At 46.8% G+C, this 15,748-nt stretch overlaps 1 protein-coding gene and 1 long non-coding RNA gene across 2 annotated transcripts in view; one reads left to right on the top strand and one right to left on the bottom strand.

The window, feature by feature from the left end:
• Window positions 1–15,748, bottom strand: part of NOP14 (NOP14 nucleolar protein) — a 289,956-nt gene that overhangs the window by 22,191 nt on the left and 252,017 nt on the right. The window contains 2 exon segments of the mRNA XM_029592043.1: window positions 9,654–9,772; window positions 11,418–11,565. Of these exon segments, the coding sequence (XP_029447903.1) occupies window positions 9,654–9,772; window positions 11,418–11,565 (267 nt within the window).
• The window catches only part of LOC115085726, a 33,354-nt gene that overhangs the window by 13,493 nt on the left and 4,113 nt on the right, over window positions 1–15,748 (top strand). Inside the window, exon 2 of the long non-coding RNA XR_003854936.1 lies at window positions 11,027–11,148. This is a non-coding gene — a long non-coding RNA (uncharacterized LOC115085726). The remainder of the gene's footprint in view (window positions 1–11,026; window positions 11,149–15,748) is intronic.

Here is a 15,748-nt window from a genome sequence, read left to right as displayed (position 1 = left end):
TCTGGGAAACCGCTAAAGTGGTTTTACCAGGAGAGATTATCTCCTTTGTAATTCGGCAAAGAAAGAATCTAGATAAAAAGATTCTTAGAGGGAGGAAAAAAAAAAAAAGAGGTAACATGCCAGAAAAACCTTAGCGCCTGTACATTTATTTATTTATTTAAAATCTTTTCTATACCGGCATTTAGTAGAATACCGTCACAACGGTTTACATATAGGCACATACAGTAAATTGTACATGCAACTGTTCCTATTATTAGTAACGGAGGTGCCTGGTGATCTCGGTAACATCTTTTCATAGTAACGGCTAAAAGTTCAGTGATGATTAATCTAACCTGTGACTAAGATAAAGACTGTTAAAATTATACATTTAATTTAAAAGGTGCAATAGACTGACCATGACGTACATACATATAATGTGCTAGTGCTGTATGAAGATTTTATGTGTACAGCTTTCAGCGTTTTTCTCTCTCGCTCTCTTTGTGGAAAGGCTTCTCTAAAGAGCCATGTCTTTAAGCCTCTCTGTAGTCTTATCTCTATGGGCATGGTGTTCCATAGTATCGGCCCAGCCAAAGATAGTGCTCTTTCTCTGACTTGAGTTAGTTTTGCAGTTTTTACTGAGAGGATGGTTAGGAGGGCTTTGTTGGCAGATCTCAGGTTTCTGTGTGGGACGTGGACGCGGAGTGCTGTGTTTAGCCATTCAGCTTTTTCGTCATGGATTAGTTTATGTATAGTGCAAAGGGTTTTATATAGAGGAGGCTAGAGCTTCTTTTGTAGCTGCACAAGTAGCCTTGAATACACTTATCCATCAGCGAGCAAGAGAATCAATTTTTTTATTATAAATTTAAATTATTTCAATATGGTAATAAGACTGGCAAAGCTGCTGGCAGGCTTAAACAAGCGACGGGAGGGGCAGAAATACATAGCGGCCTTTAAGGATAAAGTTGTTAATGCTAAAATACACATATACAAGAGGCATTTTAAAAAACATTTTCGGGTATTATACACTAAACAAGAGATTAATTTGGAATCTATCCACTGATATTTGGAAAGTGTGTGTTTGCCTAGTCTTATGGAGGTCCAGTTGGCTACATGGAATGCGCCAATATGGAAACAAAAACTTAAATTTGGTATCCAGCAAGCCAAATTGTATAAAGCTCCGGGACCTGATGATTTGGCAGAGAGGTTTACAAACTGTTGACTGAACAAATAGCTCCTCTGGTGGACATGTATGCAAAGGCTATAGAGGAGGGTGCTTTTTCTTTTTGCTCCAATAAAGCATTAATCACATTAATTCCTAAGCATGGTAAGGATCTCTATCAGCCTGAGTCATATAGGCCTATCTCCCACTTAAACTTTGATATGAAACTGCTGGCTAGGATCATGGCAGCCTTTACTCCCACTAGGCTTATGGTGCTTTTACTCCCACATCTTATTTTGGAGAATCAAGTTGGGTTTGTGCGACATAGTCACTCGGATTCCCTGATGGTGGTGGGATTTTCCAAACTGGATTCCCTTCTCATCAGTTTCAATGCGGAGAAGGCTTTCGATCGAGTAGACTGGAGCTTTCTCTTTACCTTTTTAAAGAAAGTGGTGATTACGAGTACTTTCTTGAAAATAGTTCAACTTCTCTATTCCGCATCCCGGGCATCTATTTTAATTAATGGGGGGTGGACTGAGGAGTTTGAAGTTCAGCAAGGTACTCAAAAAGGGTGTCCACTCTCTCTTCTGTTTCTTCTTTTCCTAGAGCCTTTGTTGAGGCGATACATAGTTCAGATGCAATTTGCGGGTTACCTATTGGAGCTTCCGAATTTAAAATAGATGCATTTGCTGATATGCTCGTGGATTTGACGAACCCTGCTGATTCACTCCAGGCGTTGGTGTGGGAGTTTATGGTGTTTGGTGATGTCTTGGGAGTGAAGCTTAATTTAGATAAGTCTGAGGCACTAAGTACTACCCCACAAGTGCAACTTAACTGGGGTCAAGATTTTCTTTTAAAGTGGGCAAGAGATTCCTTTAAGTATCTGAGGATCAAACTACCTATCTATATAAATTTTATTTTCCGTCTATGTTAACCCAGGCGAAGACTAAGTTTAAGCTATGGCAAGATCTCCTTCTTTCCCTCGTGGGTAAGGTAAATTTGTCAAGATGGTTCTCTTTCCCAAGTGGTTATACATGCTGCAGGTATTGCCCTTGTGACTTTTAAAAAGGGATGTTCGGATGCTATATGGATCATTGTCTCACTTGTTGTTGCAGGGTCGGAGATCTCTGCTATGACTGACTTGGTTGATGGGTACATGAGAAAGTGGGGCGATTGAACTTCCAGATATGGAAAGATATAACTGGGCATATCAACTACAGCATCTAAAAGACTGGATATGGGATATGACACACTACACTCCCTTAGAGATAGAAAAAGTCTTGGTTGCTCCCTTATATTTACACTCTGTTTCACATGTTAAAACACAGGATTTATGCCATTTTTAAAACTGGGGCCTGACAGTTCAGGAGACTTGGCGTATACTGTGTGCACAATTGGGTCACTTCTTTAATATCTCCCTATTTACAACTCAGTGGGAACCCACAGACAGAGATCAATTTGCTTATATACAACTGCAGCACTATGTGGGTAGTTTGCCAACTACTCAGCTTCAAGATGTATTTTGTGATCAATTAGATTTCTTTCAAATTGAGAATTTTAGGACGATGAGAATTTCTCAGCTCTATAAATCCTTACTGAAGATTCAGCCATTATGGTCTAGGTCTTCTTTACTTGATAAATGGAATGATAAACTCTCCATAGTACTTTTGGACTCTCAGCTGAGGGCGGGACTGCGTACTATCAAGGCGTTAGTGTCCTCTGTGAAACTGAGGGGGAGACAGTAAGTTTTTAACACGTGCTTATCTTTCTCCCATACGGGCATATAGGTGTGGTATTATCATCACTAATATTTGTCAGAAATGTAAGAGAGATAGGGGGACTTTGGGTCATGTCTTTTGGTTATGTGAGCCCATTCAAAAATTTTGGAAAGGGATCCAAGATTTTTTTGAAACCATGCTTGGGCAAAATATTTTTTCCCCTGAAGGTGTCCTTTTTGATGATTCTGCTTCTTTCCATATACAGGGTAAGGGTAATCTGATTTTAATAAGTAAGGCCTGTTTAGTGGGGGGAAAAAGTATTCTTTCAATGTGGTCAACAGAGGAAGCTCCATTGGATTGGGCCTGGAGAAATGCCTTCCATGAGTTTATGTTCTTGGAAACAAAAAGGGGGGCAGGACTCCTATATAAATGACAAACGTGTCTCTTAAAGATTTGGAATGTGGATCTTCAAATTTTGCTGGCTAAGATCCGTAGTTTTGTGCCAATGAGGGGCTATGAGGATCATAGCTCCCCCTGTCCAGTCGAAGCGTCAGGAGAGTCTTCATCACCAGGGGTAGCAGAGGATACGTGTACAGAAGGCCCTTGCCCCAATGGCGGCCGAAGGTAACTGAGGCTGGATTGCCGTCCACCCTGTACAGGGAGCAGAACTGATCCACTTTTCTGTTGCAGGTGGATGCAAATAGATCTACATCCAGCGTCCTCCAAAGGCGGAAGATCCGATTCGCCCCGTCCTCATTCAGGGACTACTTGTGGGGTCGGAAAGCTCAACTCAGCCTGTCCGCCTCCACATTCTCCGTCCCGATCAGGTAGATGGCTTGGAGCACCATACCCTGCGACAGAGCCTAAGACCAGATCTGAACTACTTTTTGGTACAGGAGGAACGACCTCATACCTCTGTTTGTTGATATGCCACATTGCCACCTGGTTGTCAGTCTGGATCAGAACCCCTTTGTTGATCAGCTGATCCCTGAAAGCCCAGAGCGCATACCGGATCGTACGAAGCTCCAGGAAGTTGATCTGACACTGAGCTTCCTGTGTGGACCATAAGCCCTGGGTGCGGAGCCCCCTCCACATGGGCACCCCACTCCAGGTTGGATGCATCCGTAGTGAGCACTATCTGAGTAGGGGGATTTTGAAAGAGTACACCCTGCTCTAAGATAGCCAGACTCGCCTACCAAGACAAGGAGTTCCGGAGAGGCAGAGTGATGTGGTCGTGGAGGTCCTAGATGGCCTGCCGCCACTGGGATCACAATGTCTATTGAGCTCTGTGCATTTGCAAGCGAGCTAAGGGAGTAACATGGACTATCACGGCCATGTGCCCTAAGAGTTGCAACATGTGGCGAGCCAAAATCTGATGGCTCTGGTGGACCACTCCCATGATGGACACCAACGTGAGCGCTCGGTCAAGGGGAAGATACACTTGGGCCTGAGCCATGTCCAACCTGGTGCCAATAAAGTTCAACTGAAGTGACGGGTCGAGATGGGACTTCTGGTAATTAATGATAAACTCCAGGGACTAACACCCAAATGGTCAAGCGCAGAGACCGTACTGCTCCTCCTGGGTGGGGCTCCTGACGAGCCAATCGTCCAGGTAGGGGAACACATACATCCCCAACCTGCGAAGGTATGCCCCCACTATAGCCAGGCACTTGGTGAAGTCATGGGGGGCTGAGGCCAGGCCGAATGGCAACACCCTGTATTGAAAATGTCGCTCACCCACCACAAACTGCAGATACTTCCTATAACCTTGGAAGATCTTGATGTGGGTCTAGGTTTCATTTAGATTGAGGGAGAAAAGCCAATCTCCTCTTTCTAGAAGGGGAATCAGGGTACCCAGAGAGACCATCTTGAACTTTTCTCTTTTTAGAAATTTGTTCAAGGCTCTCAAGTCTAGAATGGAATGGAGTCCCTCTGTTCTCTTCGGAATCAGGATATATCAGGAGTAGAACCCCCGCCCCCACTGTCTCAGCGGAACGGGCTCAATGGCCGTGGCCCTTAACAGGGCGGCAAGTTCCGCCAACAGTATTTCTTAATGCAAGGACGACCCTAAGAGGGCACGGGGGAAGAGTCCAAAGGGACACCCAGGAAGTTTAACCAGTACCCTCGACGCATGATGGACAGAACCCACTGGTCCGATGTAACACCAGGCCAACGGTCCAGAAAGAACCTTAACCGGCCACCGACTGGAGGGTCCTGCGTCAATGGTACAGATGGTTGGCTTATGTTCCCTCACAGTCAGTTAAAACCCCATAGTGGGGCTTGTCTGGGGCACCGGCTGAGATCTGGGGACCTGCTGCTGTCTAGAGCAGAGCTTCCCAAATTGTGGGTCGGGACCCCAAATGGGGTCACAAAACCTCCAGCTGGGGTCACAAATGCCTCAAATGCCTCTCCATACATCACCAGCAGCTGAAGTAGTGGAAATCAGCAATAGATCTTTGAGCTAGCATGCTCTCTCAGATCCTGCAATGGTCCCGCCCTCACTTGAGTTTCCACATTAACAGGAAGCCATGTGTGAGGAGGGACTGGGGCCACTGCAGGGCCTGTGAGTTTTACTGACTCACAGATCCTTTGCTGACTTTCATTACTAATGCTGCTGCCAGTTGCAGATCAACATCACGCATTGGACCAGCCATTGGGGAAGGGTGGGAAGAGCGTGCACAGGTCTGTGCAGGTTGTCACTTCTCTATCCTCTCCCATCACTGAACTTACCTAAGAGAAAAATGTTGCCCATCATCAGCCTGCCCTCTCTCCCCACTAGTTGTCATCCACTTATTGCCTGAGGCCCAAAGGAAAATGTTGCTGCTGATCCTAGTCAAGGGGATGTTTGGATGGGGGCTGTTTGAAGGGAGGGATAAGATACAGGAAAGTTTTGAGGGTTGGATCAATGGGAGAGGGATTGGCTGTGGAAGGTGAGAGGGTGGATGCAAGAGAGGAGCTAGGGGTGAGAGTATCAACTGGGGGGGTATGTGAGAAACGAGAGGAAGGGGATGGCAGTTGATCAATTGGGGTTATAAAAATGGCTTGCAGGTGAGAGAGACTAGGCTGGGAAGGGGAGAGAAACCTAGGGATGTAAGAGGGGATTAGCTGGAGGGGCAGAGGTTAAAAGGCCCTCTGGAGGGGGATGGAGGTTGAGAGAGGGGATCAGTTGGAGTGCAGGAATGATGAGTAGAGAGATTGTTGGAGGCAAACTTCACCCCTGCTAATTAGGTTTGGTTGTCCTCTGGGGTCATGTGAATTTTCAAGTGCTAAAATGGGGTCAAATTGGCTAAAAGTTTAGGAAGCCCTGCCCTAGAGCCTATCCGTTGGGCCCGGCCATGAGAAATGGGAAGGTAGTATTTCCTCTAGCAGTAGAAGGGTGTCCTTGGGCCTTACGCGAGAATTTCCTAGCAGAGAACGGTGGGTCCAACATACTGGCCTAGAGATGCTGTAGAGTCTCACGATGAATCTTTAACTGAGCTACAGCATCCCTCACCTTGTCACCAAAGAGGTTGTTGCCAGTACAGGACAGGTCTGTGAGCCTCTCCTGCACCTCTGGGGAGAGATCAGAGGCCCTAAGCCAGGCTATCTGGTGGGCACCAATCCCCACAGCCACCACTCTCGCCGCTGCCTCAAAATCATAAGTGGAACGCACCTCATGCTTGCCACATTCCAGACTCTGCTGGACGACCGCTGAAAAAACGTCCTGTTGTTGCTGAGGCAGGCACTTGGTCAGCTCCTGATCTGCTTCCAGAGGTTCCGAGAATACTGCGTCATATAAAATTGAAGAGGCAATCCGGGCAATCAACATGATGCCCCTTTCTACCCAAAGCATCCAGCGCCCTATGTTCCTGTCCCGGAGGCGTGGGTGTGAGAGTGCTTGGTTCACTTAAGGGCAGACTACCACAACCAACTTGTGTGGGAGCTCACGCTTCTTGAAACCTGTAGCATGCTGGACTAAGTACACTGCATCAGCCTTCCTGTTTACCAAAGGCACAGAAACGGGGTGTTCCCTTATTCAAAGAAGCAGCTCCTTGAAAATCTCATGGACAGAAACTGCCACCACCTCCTCTGGGGATCCACACTCTGGAGAACCTCCAGCATCTTTGTCTGGTATACTCCTTAAGAAGCTGGAATGGAATGGCTTCAGCCATGGCCCGCACAAAACCAACAAAGGTTAAGTCCTCAGGCGGGGACTGGTGTTACTCCTCCAGAGGAGATGTGTCTAAGGGAAGTTCACCAGAATTATCAGAAGAAGATTCAGAGGTATCATCTCCCCATGGGTCCTAAGGGGTGCCATCATCACTAAGATCACCCGGAAACGCCTATGGGGGGTGGGGGGTGGGAGAGCCTCCCCAGGCAAAACGGCTTGGGCACTCATGGCACAGATGGCCTCAAAGGATCCAGACCCAGACCGTGCAATGCTAGCTGTGGAACCGAGGGCCTCGACAGCCTTCCAGCTTCGAAGGTCCCTCCTCCTCAGAAGACCCCACAATGGGGATAGCACTGGAAGGAGGAGGCATCGGTGGCCTATGGCACCCCGGCCACCAGCATCGGCTGCCTGGGAAGAACACCATGCAGAACATTGAGGCACTCCAGCAGTGGTGCCAACATCGAAAGCAGAGGCGGCTTGATGCCCTGCAAGGCTCGAACAACCGCCGATTAAATCCTGTGGTCATGCTCCTCCTTGAAAGCCACCGCTGACAGGACAGCCTGAGGAGGCAGCATAACCAGATCCCCCTCGGGGCCCCAAGGAGAATCAGTACCTGGCACCGGAATTGGTGGTTAACGCCTTGGACCCCTGGCCACGATGAAGGACGATACCTCCTCACCATGGGGTCATCATAGCAGAAACTGGTGCCAACCTCAGTTCAGTACTGTGCAAAGACGAAAACTGGTGGCAATGTTTCCAGGACTTCGCATGGTGCTCATCCTGGTCTTTCTCTGGCACCAAGGGCAAAGAAGACGATCCAGAAATCCTCAAGCGAGAGGAGACCAATGAAGACCGATCTCTGGCACACCTCTCCACCGGAGGAATGGACACCGAGGGATTGGTGTCCATTCGTTCCTCACGCCCCTTAGGCGTCGATGCTCCCAATGCCAGCGTCGAGGTTTCAGACATCTTGTCTAGGTTGGCACGCTGGCCCTTGGGGGCGGGTCATCTGGTCACAAAAATGACAGCCCCGAATGTCGTGCAATGCCCTCAGGCAAAGGATACACACCTTGTGTGGATCCTTAAGGGACATAGTCCAAGGGTATTTATTTATTATTTATTTAGTGCTTTTTTATACCGACATTCATGATACCAATCATATCATATCGGTTTACTAGAAACAATGGGGCAATAACATTAACATATAACAATAAGGCGAAAAGTGAAAAGTTACAATAAAACAGGGGCACTCTAACTGGGAGGAGGAAGACTCAGAGGCATGAGTAACTCAGAATTAAATAAAATCAGGTCATATACCCAGGACTATAATAAGTACTCAGGACTGAATACTATCTAATATATAAATAATGTCATATACTCAGGACTATAATAATATTGTACTGAGTATATGTACTTAAAAAAAAGGGTACTGAGGGCATTGATGAAAACCTGACGTCGTAACGAAAAAAAATGACCAGTGAACAGTCGATGACTGGCAGACACTGAGGGACAGCGCTACCAGGAATTGACCACACAGCAGGCAAAAACTTGCTGCGCCACTCGCTAACTAAAGCTGAGAGGAATGGAGAGGGACCCAGCGCAGGAAAAAAACATTTTCCAAAGGAAAAAAAAAAAAAAAAAAAAAAAGAGTACAGGCTATACAACCGCGAGACAACAGCTCCACGGAAAAGAAGAGACCGAAAAGAGGCCCTGTGTGGATGCATGGATAGTGGCATGCTCAGTGTGCCAGCCAAATCTCTAGAAACTTTGACATAAGTTTTCCGTGTTGGGCTCCATCGGATGATGTCACCCATGTGAGGACTACCATCCTGCTTGTCCTAGAACTTAAAAATCCTTTAAGCTTGAAACCTCTGTACTTTATAGCTCTGGAGACATCTGGGCATAGGCAGCATAATTTGATATTTTCATGTGATAGCCCTTGGCAGCAGTTATGAAGATTCAGAATGGAAATCTTCTAAGAACATTTGATGCATCTTCTGAAGCCCATTTTTGTCCACCACAGTGAAATGGGCTAAAGTAAATCTAATTTAGTTTTTAAATAAAGAAAAATTAGTATAATGCCTGTTTTTGGAAAATCACAAACTATGAAAAAAAAACAAAAAAAACTGGAGGAAAAATAATAAATAACATTCTAAAAATGACAAATGGCTGGAGTAGAGAGCAAAAAACATGTCATTCACCCAGGTGGAAGAGAGAAGACTGGGGAGACGTGTGCCCTGTGCAGTCTTTCTGAATTCTGAGAGAACCTTTTCCGTCTTGTCATCATTTTATAATGTCACCCATTTGTCTGCTTGTCCATGGAGAATACTCTTACTCTAACCAAGCTTGTAGGCTTATTATGTCTTTCTATAACTCAGATAACTACAATGTCCAAATTGTAAATTGCCTTGAGCTTGGATTTGAAAAAGGCATGTAATTAAATCTAAAATCCAAATCTAACATTTTTTAGGGGGTCTCTCTTAGCACTTCTCTGATAGCCACAATTAACTTTCCAAGATAGCCAGTAGAACTCAGATGTCAATTAACGATTATCCCACCCTCCCATTAGAAGCTTGCTTTTTGTAGGCCTTTTCTGCCGCAGCACTGCTCACAAACCACAGAGCTGACAGACTGCACATTTACTCACACTTCCATTATTTTTGGTGTGTACAGCTTCAGTGGAACTGGTTTCTTTTTCTCAAACACCAATGGCTCGTAGTGTTTATCTTTATTATCCATCTCTTCCAAGACATTTTTAACCAATTCCTGAAAAACAAAACAAGCTCATGTTTACACAGAAACAAAGAATATGATAGTAGATAAGGACCATTAGCTGCATACACAGTCTGCCTGATTTCATTCATTGTACAATGCACAAACCCCAGTTCATCTCTGGGTTTCTTTTCACGTCCTTTCAACTAGGAATCCTTTGTACTTATCCCAGGCTTTCTTAAACCTAGTTACTGTTTTTGTCTCCACTACCTCCACGGAGATACCATTCCACGCATCCACCACTTTTTTAGTGAAGAAATTTTCTGAAGTTATTGAGTCTATCCCCCAGAAGCCTCATATTGTGACTACCTGATACAACACATTCTTTCCTCTAAAAGATTTGCTTCTTATGAACAATTTATACATTTGAGGTAATAATGTCTATCACATCACACTTCTCACCTCTTGGGCATGCATATTTAGGACTTAAGACTCATCTAATATGGATTTGGTGTAGTCCCTGTACTAATATGGGTAGTCTCTAACTAGAATGCCTCCAGCCTGTTTATATCCTTTTGGAGATGTGGCCTCCAGAACTAAACAATATTCTAGGGTGAGGTCTCACCAACAAAATCAACATCTCTCTTGCATGGGTTTTCACCCTTTTCAGGACAACTTCAGCTTCATTTTGGTGTGGAAACTGGGGCTTGCCTCAGTTGCTTGGCCACAAAATTTTCATGTCTACCTTCTTACCAATTAGAAATACAGTGTATGGAGTTATTTCAATACTTCTTGAAAAAAGGTGGACAGGCACTGCTAATAACTCTTTAGGGGTATCCAAATACATGAGATGACAGACGAGAGGGACCCTGGCTCACTCTTAACCTGCAAATCAAAGGGGTCATACTTAAGTATCCTATGAACAAAGTGTGCAAAAAATGTTGTTCAAGTACAGAACTATAGGTAGCCTCTGGTGGAGAGGTGACTAGATGGGAAGTTGTTTGGATATTACTCCTCATAACAGTATGTCTCTGACAAATAGGTAAAGCCCCATTACAGGTTTCCAGAAGCACTGGTGCATTGGTCCTGGTCAAAGACTTACTAAAATAACTAGGCTAGGTAACTTGGGAATCGATATAAGATAGGAAAAAAAGACCAGATAGTTGCAAATGTTGACTCAAAATATTAAGAGCCCCAAGACGCTTTAGACTGACTCAGAGAATGCTGTTTTGAAGGAAGTCTGATAATGCACTGACCCTGGATATAAGAAACATCTATAAGACTAAAACCTTGCTCTTTTCACTTCAGGACCAAGCAAGATCAAGGGGGCAGGTGAGGTTACCCACTTTGAGCCCATTCAGCACTGACTTTATGCTGAGACAGGATGGCATGACAAGTCCGCATTAGTTCCAACATGCTTGATGTTACAGGTGAGCCCATCAAGAAAATGATCACTTGATGCATGAAGAGGAGTTGAGGTGCTTGATGTCAGGACCACAATGTGACTGATGATGTCAAGCAAACACGTCAGCATTCTTCCTGTCAAATTTCATCTTGATGAAAGAGTCACTGAAAGCACACTACTAGTTGAACTATCACTTGAATGGAAAGGAAAGGGAGGATGCTCTAATGAAACTTAAGCAGGCGTTTTTTAAATTAGCAGTGAATATTTTTGTCCAACTTGTTCTAGAAAACATACCTGTAGTTGATTGGGGTATTCCATAATTGGTAAATGATCAGTAAGGAGTATTCGAACAGGATGCATTATTTCCTTGAAAGCAGGCAACAATCCATACAATGCAATACTTCTTTTAACAAGATCCAAACATGTGGCTAAACATGACAACCTGGAAAAAAGTGCAATTATTTTCAAATTCCACATTAATAATCATGATGAAAGAATCAAGACATACAATGGCTGCATCAAGCTTTTTTGGTTCTATTTTTGAATGGAGAAATTACTTGATAATTTCGTTTTCCTTAGTGTAGACAGATGGACTCAGGACCAATGGGGTATGGTGTACTCCTGATAGCAGTTGGAGACAGATGAGATTTCAATCTGACATCAGTCTAGTACATATACCCCCTGCAGGAAGTGCAGCTCTTCAGTATTCTCCTCGAAAAGCAATTGTGGATATATGCGTGACTGAATAACTTGGATAACTTAATTAACTTTATAACTTGGTTAACTTGATCTGGTTGAGTTGGTTATAGCTGGAGACCGCCAGTGCCCTCAACCTAGAAATGTCGACACCTGGTAGGATGGGTGTCCTAATTAGAGGGAAAGCTTGGCTTACCCGTGATTAACTCGCTCTCGGGGATGTCGCCCGAGAATTCCATGAATGACGGCAGCCATGGGTGGGATGCTGAGTCCATCTGCCTACACTAAGGAAAACGAAATTATCAGGTAAGTAATTTCTCCATTTCCTAACGTGTAGCAGATGGACTCAGGACCAATGGGATGTATAAAAGCTACTCCTGAACCGGGTGGGAGGCTGTCCGTGGCCCACTTAGTACTGCCCTTGCGAATGCTGTGTCCTCCCGAGCCTGAACATCCAGGCAGTAGAACCTAGAGAAGGTGTGGATAGAGGACCATGTCGCCACCTGACAGATCTTGGTTTCCGCTCAGGACACTGCCTGGGTCTAGTGGAATGGGCCTTGATTTGCAAAGGCAGCAGCCGCCTTGATAACTTCTTTGATCCAGCGGGCTATGGTTGCCTGCGAGGCCGCTTCCCCTTGCTTCTTTCCACTGTGAAGGATGAATAGATGGTCCGTCTTTCGTATGGATTCAGACCTTTCCAGGTATCTGACTAGGAGTCTGCTGACGTTAAGGTGGCACAGATGGCGAGATTCTTCCGGGTCCTTATGCTCATCTGGTGATGGTAGCGAGATGGTTTGATTGAGATGGAAGTGAGAAACCACTTTGGGGAGAAAGGCCGGGACCATGTGTAACTGAATGGCTCCCGGAGTGAGTCTGAGGAACGGTTCCTGACATGACAGTGCTTGTAGCTCGGAGATACGACGGGCCGAACAGACTGCCACCAGGAAGGCCGTTTTCAATGTTAGTAGTCGGAGGGACAGGCCGCGAAGAGGTCTGAAGGAGGCTCCTGCTAGGAAGTCTAGGACTAGGTTGAGGTTCCATAGAGGCACCGGCCACTTTAGGGGTGGTCGGATCTGCTTGACTCCTTTCAGGAAGCGGGAGATGTCCAGGTCAGAGGCTAGGCTACCACCCTCACACTTGGTTCTGTAGCATGACAATGCGGCCACCTGTACCTTGATGGAGTTGAGACACAATCCCTTCTGTAGGCCGTTCTGCAGGAATTCCAAAATCATGGGAATTTCTACTACACCAGGCTTCGAATACTCTCCAAATCCTTATGTATGTTAGGGATGTGGAGAACTTGCGTGCTCGAAGTAGGGTGTCAATTACTGTCCCCGAGTATCTGCTCTTCCTCAGGCGAGTCCTCTCAATGGCCAGACCGTAAGAGAGAATCAAGCTGGGTCCTCGTGGAGGATCAGCCCTTGCTGGAGCAGATCCCTGTGTGTCAGTAGCAGGAAAGGGCTCTCTGTCAGTAGCCTTTGCATGTCTGTGTACCACGGCCTTCTTGGCCAGTCTGGGGCCACTAGAAGTACTGGTCCCTTGTAGTGTTCTATCTTGTGGATGATTCCACCCAATAGGGCCGTGGCGGAAAGGCGTATAGTAGAGTTTCCTATGGCCAGGTCTGTACCAGGGCATCGATTCCCTGGGACTGAGGTTCCCGTCTGCAGCTGAAGAAGCTGGGCACTTGGGCGTTGGAACGGTTTGCCAGGAGGTACATGGTTGGTGTTCCCCAACTGTTTACTATCAACTGGAAGGCTGTGGTCGACAGTCTCCATTCTCCTGGGTCTAGACTTTCTCTGCTGAGGTAATTCGCAGCGATGTTGTCTTTCTCTGCAATGTGGGCGGCCGAGATCTCTTGAAGGTTCGCTTCCGCCCACTTCATTAGTGAGTCTATTTCCAGAGACACCTGATGGCTTCTGGTTCCTCCCTGCCGGTTGATGTAGGCCACTGTTGTGGCGTTGTCTGACATGACTGACTGATTTGTCCCAGAGTCTGTGACCGAACCGTAGGCAGGCTAGTCTGACTGCCGGTACTTCTAGGCGGTTGATGTTCCATCCCGACTCTTCTTTGTTCCATTGCCCCTGGGCGGTCAGCTCCTGGCAGTGTGCTCTCCATCCTCGTAGGCTGGTGTCCGTGGTGAGCAGGATCCAGGTCGGTGAGGATAGCCTCACTCCCTTGCTCAGATGGTCTTCTTGTAGCCACCATCGTAGCTGGGTTGGAACTTTGTCCGGGAGCTAAAGACGAACGGTATAGTTCTGGGACAGCGGGTTCCATCGTGACAGTAGGGAGCGCTGTAGGGGGTCTCATGTGAGCCCTTGCCCATGGAACTACTTCCAGTGTGGATGCCATGAGGCAGAGGACTTGGAGATAGTCCCATGCTGTGGGGCGAAGCTCGCTCAACAGGGTTCGCAATTAGGTCATCAGTTTTAATCTCCTTGTCGGTGTTAGGATGACCTTGTCTTGTTTGGTGTCGAATCAAACTCCCAGGTATTCTAGAGATTGGGAGGGCTGCAGACAGCTCTTGTTTGTTTTCACCACCCACCCGAGGCTCTCCAGTAGAGTTTTGACTCTGTTGGTCGCCTGGTGATTTTCCTCTGGGGACTTTGCCCCGATCAGCCAATCGTCCATATATGGGTGTACGAGGATTCCTTCCTTCCTCAGTGCCACCGCCACTACCACCAAGATTTTGGTGAACGTCCAGGGTGCTGTGGCTAACCCGAATGGTAGTGCCCGGAACTGGTAGTGATGGTCCAGGATCGCGAAGCTGATGCTCTTGATGGACCGGAATGTGCAGATAGGCTTCTGAGAGATCCAGGGATGTAAGGAATTCTCCCGGTTGTATCACCCTTATGACCAAGCATAGGGTTTCCATGCGGAAGCAAGGAATCTTTAGGTGGCGGTTGACAGACTTGAGGTCCAGGATGGGCCGGAATGCCCCCTCTTTCTTGGGGATGATAAAATAGATGGAATAGTGTCCAGTATTTATTTGTTGCGCGGGCACCAATGTTATAGCCTGTAAGGAGAGTAATTTGGTCAGCATAGTTTCCACTGCTGTCCTCTTGGAGGGGTCATGGCAAGGGGATTTCACAAACTTATCTGGAGGGATGTGGTGGAAATCCAGATAATATCCCTCTCGAATGATGGCTAGGACCCACTTGTCAGATGTTATCTCAACCCATCTTTGGTAGAATAGGGCAAGTCTGCCCCCTATGGCTTCTTCCCTTGGATGGGTCGGTTGATTTTCATTGTGGGGTGCAGCTGGGACCTGGACCCGAGCTGGCTCCTTTTTTGTTGTGCTTGTTCCGAAAGGACTGGCTCCTGCCTGCGGGGTGAGTCGCTTGATATGTGCTTCTGTTTGGATTGAAGCGCTGTGATCCTCTGCCCCTAGAAGTTCGGGGGAAGGGTCGCTGGTTTCTCTTATTCCTGTCCTCCGGTAGTCGCGGTAGTGGGGATTCGCCCCATTTGTTGGCTAGCTTCTCCAGTTCGCTTCTGAACAGGAGGGTTCCCTTGAGGGGCATCCTCGTGAGTCTCGTTTTGGACGAGGCGTCGGCCGACCAGCTTCAGAGCCAGAGTTGTCTTCTGGACGCCACGGCGGATGACATACCTCTAGCCGCGGTATGCACCAAATCAGAGGCGGCATCCGTGAGGAATGATACTGCTGATTCCATGGCTTCCCCGGGAGTGCTGTTCCTGGTTTTTGATAAACAGGCGCGTGTCACCACGGCACAGCAGGCTGCGATCTGTAGAGACATAGCGGAGACTTCAAAGGACTGTTTGAGGATGGATTCCAGACGCCTGTCTTGGGCATCCTTGAGTGCTGCTCCTCCCTCGACTGGGATGGTAGTGCGCTTCGAGACCGCGCAGACCATGGCATCCACTTTTGGACATGCCAGGAGATCTCTGGTAGCAGGGTCCAGGGGGTACATGGC

This window comes from Rhinatrema bivittatum, chromosome 1 (assembly GCF_901001135.1).
Source record: "Rhinatrema bivittatum chromosome 1, aRhiBiv1.1, whole genome shotgun sequence".
Classification (NCBI taxonomy): domain Eukaryota; kingdom Metazoa; phylum Chordata; class Amphibia; order Gymnophiona; family Rhinatrematidae; genus Rhinatrema; species Rhinatrema bivittatum.
This window is presented reverse-complemented; position numbering and strand designations above follow the sequence as displayed.